This window comes from Sylvia atricapilla, chromosome 13 (genome assembly GCF_009819655.1).
Source record: "Sylvia atricapilla isolate bSylAtr1 chromosome 13, bSylAtr1.pri, whole genome shotgun sequence".
NCBI lineage: Eukaryota > Metazoa > Chordata > Aves > Passeriformes > Sylviidae > Sylvia > Sylvia atricapilla.
In genome coordinates this window covers 8,263,603-8,269,709 of record NC_089152.1, presented here as the reverse complement: position 1 = coordinate 8,269,709, position 6,107 = coordinate 8,263,603, and the positions used below count along the sequence as shown (strand labels likewise).

General features: G+C 40.4%; 1 protein-coding gene across 1 annotated transcript; it reads left to right on the top strand.

Moving 5' to 3' along the window:
• The first annotated feature begins 2,618 nt into the window (after window positions 1–2,618).
• On the top strand, window positions 2,619–5,459 carry BCL2A1 (BCL2 related protein A1). The gene is made up of 2 exons (XM_066328032.1): window positions 2,619–3,114; window positions 4,594–5,459. The coding sequence occupies exons 1-2, from the start codon at window positions 2,695–2,697 to the stop codon at window positions 4,696–4,698; spliced, it is 525 nt and encodes a 174-aa protein (XP_066184129.1). The 5' UTR covers window positions 2,619–2,694; the 3' UTR covers window positions 4,699–5,459.
• Window positions 5,460–6,107: the final 648 nt, after the last annotated feature.

The following is a 6,107-nucleotide window of genomic DNA, read 5'->3' as shown; positions in this document are numbered from 1 at the left end:
TGACCATTATCACTTGTGTGTATAAATACATCAACTGTCACTGCTGCTGAGCATCCAACACTTGAAACTGCCCCCTGCACTGCACACTATTGAAAACACTGAAGGAGAGAGACCCTGAGGCATTTTCAACAGCTCCATCCTGAACTCTGGTCACCAGTGTCACAGCTGGCTGTTAGAGATGTCTGCTCAGAGCTGCCACCCCATTCTGGGAGCTGAGCCCTCAGCTTCACCTCACAGCCCTTTAAGAAATCAGGAGACTATAAGTAGCAGCATCTGCACTGAAATTGCCAATGTATTACGTTGATTCCTTACAATAATGGTAACATAGTCATAGTCTTGTTTCATCACCCTCCTCAGAACCCTAAATGTTTCACTAATCAAGAAATATCTGTATCTGCCTGTGCTCCTCTACTTCAACGGTGAAGAAAACAAAACTGGTCTCCTTAGGTATTGTTCATTGTTCTCATATTCAACTATTATATTCTCAGAGAATACAAAGCACTTTTCATTAATCAATTACTAAGAAATAAGGAGAAAGCTATAATATAACACAGACTGTGCTATATAGGAAGAAAATTCTTATGTCTGCTCTAGTACTCTCTCAGCCATGTTTACAGCAAACATTTGACAGGAGTGTAGCTGGCTGGGTGAGCAATGACTTCCCTCTGCACCAGAAATTCCTGTCCAGTTGGAAGGAGTCAGGGACTGTTACAACCTTTTTGTGGGTTTTTTTTTCCTCCTATTTCCATTCCTCGTAAAATGATAGCATTTTGCTGAAATCACTGAACATAACAAAAGCAAAATCAGCCTGACAGGTCTGCCAAAGCAACAGCTGCAGGTACTGGATAGGAAACACCTCTGAACTTTCAAAATGAGCTTTGGTAAGAACATTTGTGTTTTGGTGTATGAAAGAGGGGAGATCCAGCTTCCCATGCCCAGCCCATTCCCAGTCCTGGCATCACATCCTTCCCAGGGGTAACATCTAACATTGCAGTTTCCAGCTCACACTGCCCTCTGAAACACATTCTCTCCCAAAGGTGAACACAACACTAAGCCCCCTCTCTCTTTGCTTCCAAGAGAAAGAGAGGGAAATAATCCTGAAATGCTAGATGCTGTGCTGGTTCCAAGCCTCACTTTGATGGAAAATTACTGTGTCACTCTTGGCCAGACTCACCACATACAGAAAAAACCTGAGCAGGAAGTGGAAACTACCCTGATCTACTCAATGGGTTTCTGCAAAACCTGTGATGTCAGAGCATCAGCACACGTATCTGGGGGCGCTGGCTAGGGTTAGCAGTGTGCTGACACCAGAGCTGTGTCACAGTCCAGACAGGCTTTCCCCACTGTAATTAGGTACCAGTGCTGTCCTGACATCTGAGACAACAGCTTTGCTCCTCTTCCATAGCTCTGAGCATCAGGGAGTGCCCAGGACTGGAAACAGGCTCACAGCCACTCCTGGGACAAAGAAAAGCTGTTGGTGCAGGGTGTTGGGAGTACCTTTTGCTTTCAAAGGAGCAAGAGCAGTGAAAGAGAGGTGGGTAAAAAGTAGAGGGATAAAGAAAGATGCAGAAAGAGAGGGGTGTCCAGACATCAAACTGCTCACTGCTCTTTGAAGCCTTTGCCATGGGGTGAAATTCTCTACAGGCACATCCTGGCCCTTTAGCAAGATCAGATTGCCTCAGGAGATGTTTGTAAGGAAAAAGCTGGCTAGATACCCCTGCTTCTTCTCCCCAAAATAACAGCTTGACAGAAGATTTGAATCTAAGAGCAGTTGTAGGTATCATGACACTTCTTTGTTACCTGTCCTAAATGATTCAGGTGGTATCACACATCACTGGCCCTGTATTTTCTATCCCAGGTTCTGACATGCTGCCTGCATTAGCATTGTCTTTCATACATAAAATGTCTTTTACAGCACAACTCCCCATGGGGGAAAGAAATCTTTGAAGCTTCCCATTCAAATCTTCAAAGAAGGACCTTGAAGAGCACTCAGAGAGAGAGTGTGGGAAAGTCTGGAATAGGGATAATGCTATAAAGCTCAATTTCCCCTTTGTCCATCCATAACTGTACCACTGGTGTGCTCTCACTTTCTGCACTTGTGCAAAACTCCCTGAGTGCTGAAGAAAGTTCATCCATTCCTCCATCCTGTTGGGAATGTCTACCAACTTCTTCACAAAGCTGTGATCAGAAATAACCCATAAACCTGCAATTCTGATTGCAGCCTTAATCCTGGCAGCAATGAGATTGAACTGAGGGTACTGGGAGGCTGCCCTCTCCAGCAGCATGCACTTTTTGGGCATGTTTTTTCAAGCCAAATGCCTAACCTTTGCTAGCACACACCATCCTTGGAATTTTGCAAGCCAAATGCCAAATCTTTGCTAGTGGTATGTAGCAAAAGTCCCTAGAAAATGCCAATTTCTGCTGCTAAAGAATGTGGTAAAATCTGGCCGATTTTAGTTGCAGAAGCGCACTATTTGGAGAAATAAATCCCTCAAGACATAAAAGGAGACTTTTTGTTTCATTTCCTCTATGACATATTCCCCAACCCATACCATTAAGTCACTACCTTTTACAGGAAATTCTGTGGTAAAACCCAGAAAGATTCCATCGAAACAAAACCGTGTGCATGTCCTGTGCCTGCTCACTGCCGACCCTGATCAAGAGCAGTGAACTGCTCTCTGCATTGTGTATTGAATGGAAACTGCTGAGTTCTATTACGTTTATTACTTAGCTCAGGACTATCTGCAATATGTGCTCCAGGAATCCCACCTTGGGCCAGCCCAGACCAGGGTTGCTCATGTCCTACGAACCATCGCATCTTCCCTGCAAGACCAAACCGAGGAGGCTCTCAGGCCACTGCTGGACAGGATTGACATCACCTCTGTAGCTGCTGCCAAGAGAATTTTCAATGGAGTCATGGATGAGAAGTTTGCTGATGGAAATACTAACTGGGGACGAATCATGACCATATTTACGTTTGGAGGTCTTCTCACTAAGAAGCTTCAAGAGCACGGGGTTCAGCTGACTGCAGAGGAGAAGGAGGAGATCTCTTATTTCATCACAGAGTACATCATAAACAACAAATCTCAATGGATTGATGCCAATGGTGGCTGGGTGAGTTTCTCCTTTTCTGCCTAAGTCCAGATTAGGAGATTTCATTAATTATTGCAATAGACACTGTCAAAAACATTTTTTTTCAGAGTTTCATTGGGTGGTTTGATATTTGGTGCCTGGAATGTCTCATTGAGACTTAACAGTGAGAGCTTTGCTTCTGCTTTAAACAGAACAGTGATGAAAGACAACTTTCTTTTTAAAAGGAACTTCCCAATTTTGAATAATAGGATCATACAGTAATTCAGGTAGAGAATGACCTTAGAAAACCGTTTGGTCCAGCCTCCCACTAAAAGCAGTTTAAACCACACATACCCTGAAATTTTTATTATTAAATCTAAAATTAAGTGTCATCCTAAGGTCAGTGCAGCAATTTTTATTTCATATAGAAGTCGGTCCAAAAATACTTAAGTTAATACTTAAGGTAAGGAAAGAATACACAGGTGTGATCCTCACAAACGAAGTCAGCACTTTTGCTCTGGATTTCATCAAAGCCATTATTTAATCCTCTATATCAGTTTTATTTACAAAAAATGTACAGGTAAATACAACTGGCATGAAATCTTTTCTGTTTGGACTGAGATAAACCTAGAACTTCCATCTGTGAATGGTCTATGCTGAGAAAAATACTTGTTACTAAGTGGACTGTTTTGCTAAGCTGCTGAAATTCTCGTTCAGCCAGTGAAGTGAAATATCTTTTTGCTCTGCAAAGTTTCATCACACCAATACCTCTTTCTCTCTCTCTCTCTCTTTTTTTTTTTTTTTTTTTCTCAGTTAGGGGAATCTGAAAATCAATGACACTGGTTATTTCCTTGGTACTTTTTTCCTTTACTTATATGTAAATGTTACTTTCTCTTTCCACCCCCTCTCATCCCACTTCTCTCATATTTCCTACTACTTTTTTCCCCCTGATTTATTTTCTAGTGCTTTTCCTTTTTTTTTTTTTTTTCTTTCTGGTTTTTTTAATCTTTCTCTGTAGCAGCAAAAAAAAGGTGATAGTGACTCACGGCCCCTTGATGCATCAGATTTATTATAAAGGCTTCTCTTTCCATCTCTTTCAAACAGAGTCAATTTTATTTCAGAGAAGTATCAACTCCTGGCAACATTCTGTCATAATAGGTGGCTCATCATAGTAGAATAAGGAAGCTTAAAGGAAGATATTTCTGAGTGTATTACTACATCAGAAACACAGTACTTGTACCTTCCTGGAAGATCTTGGCTCAGATGATAGAGTTCACATTTGTTTTCTATTTACACAGGGAGGGCATAGTCTTGACTTGGAGATAAAACAAACATTTAGCAAGGTGCAGCTATTTTCAGCTACTATTTTAAAAGCCCTATTCATCTTTTGGAGGTAGAGCTCTGAAAAGCTGTCCCTCACTGCACAGTGCTGTAGCACTGTTAATCTGACACAGAGGGTGGTGTGGCTTCCCTGCATCTTGTTTTTAAGCTGTCCCTAACTGTGTGTGTTCTTTTCCACAGGAAAATGGCTTCCTAACAAAGTTTGAAAGAAGATCACTACTGTCTTTCTCCAAAATCACAGCCCTGTTGATAGCTGTTGTTTCCTTGTTCAGAGAGTACTACTGAAGCAAAAGGATCTGCCATTCATGTGTAACCTAGATATTGCCACAAGCTTCACCTCTCAACCTTCCTCCAAGCAATATCAACAAGAGAATAATTTCCTTCCATAATTTGTTTTTAATTTATTTGTATTTATTTTGACTAAATACAATGTTTAGCATGCTATCCTAATTACCAAATCTGAAGATGATCCTTCCAAAGGGGAATCTGCACAACATCATGCATCAATTCAAGTCCATCTTTTCAGGCAGGATTGCTTTGAGATCATTTTCCACATCCAGACAGCTCTTGGAATCTCTCTTGCATCTCCATGAAAGGACATTGTTTTTAGTGAAATACAATCCAATGGGTTAAGAAACAAGTTTTTATGTCATTTGTTTTGTAAATGAAATACTACTGTAATGCATTTTATTGCAACCTCTGTATAAGAAAAACGGGGGGGGATTTTTGTGAAGAAAAAAGAAATGGGAACTGCAATATAGAAGTGAGTAGAAGTTACTGACACAGACTAAGCAATTTCTATGGGAAGAACTGTTTGTGGAAGCTAGCAATTTAAAAATGTGCACTCACTTACTGTTATAGCAATGGTATGTGTTTCTGTGCTGTATTTTTTTAATCGCTCACATCTACAATGAATGTTCTTTCATATTTGTGTCATGTAGTCATCTGGCTGAATGTTTTTTAAACTAGATGTTTAAAAAAAGACACGTACAAAATATTTTTAAATGAGAAATTTGTGTAAATACACTAATATTTTAAGAGAATACATTAAAATATGTACTTTAAAGCCTTAAGATTGGTCTCATTTTTTCCAGAAAAATTGGAGAATGGGAAGAGATCTGTCTGAGTAAGATAATCTTAGAAGAGTTATCACAGTGCTGCTGGAAAATCCAAGTAGTTTATGGGTTTGACCTGATGTCCACAGCTGTCAAGACTTTCATTTTCTGTAATACTTTTCAGGCACTCTCTGGTAGCTTGTATAAGAAACAGATATCTTGTGGCAAAATAAATGAACTGGATCAGGTCTGATGACAGTAATTAGTGTTTTGGGATACATCATAAAACTCAACAAATTCAGAGAGTGATGCAAGAGGCGTCCAGGCTTTTACAGTCTGGGGCAATTCACATTTTTACTCAAATTCCATTTGCTTTCAATGGCTAAACAGTAGAATTCTTCAAGAATTCAATCTAGAAGGATTCTCTTAAGCTGTAGTGACTTTCTATTAGGGAACTAAGGCTGGGTCTAAACACCCTTCTTCTTTTTTTAGGCATGTTGGGAAGTGAACCAAACTGAGCCAAACTGAGCACCAGCCTGTGGCACAAAACACTACAGGTTCTCTGAGACAGATCCTCTAGAAAATCCAGCTTTGTGACACTGAGAGAACAAATCAGCCTCTTCTGGTAATGGGCTCTCC

Coding starts and splice junctions, on each gene's coding strand:
- BCL2A1 (XM_066328032.1), top strand. CDS start 2,695: ATGGAAACTGCTGAGTTCTATTACGTTTATTACTTAGCTCAGGACTAT. Junction 3,115..4,593: donor TTGATGCCAATGGTGGCTGG/GTGAGTTTCTCC, acceptor TCTTTTCCACAG/GAAAATGGCTTCCTAACAAA.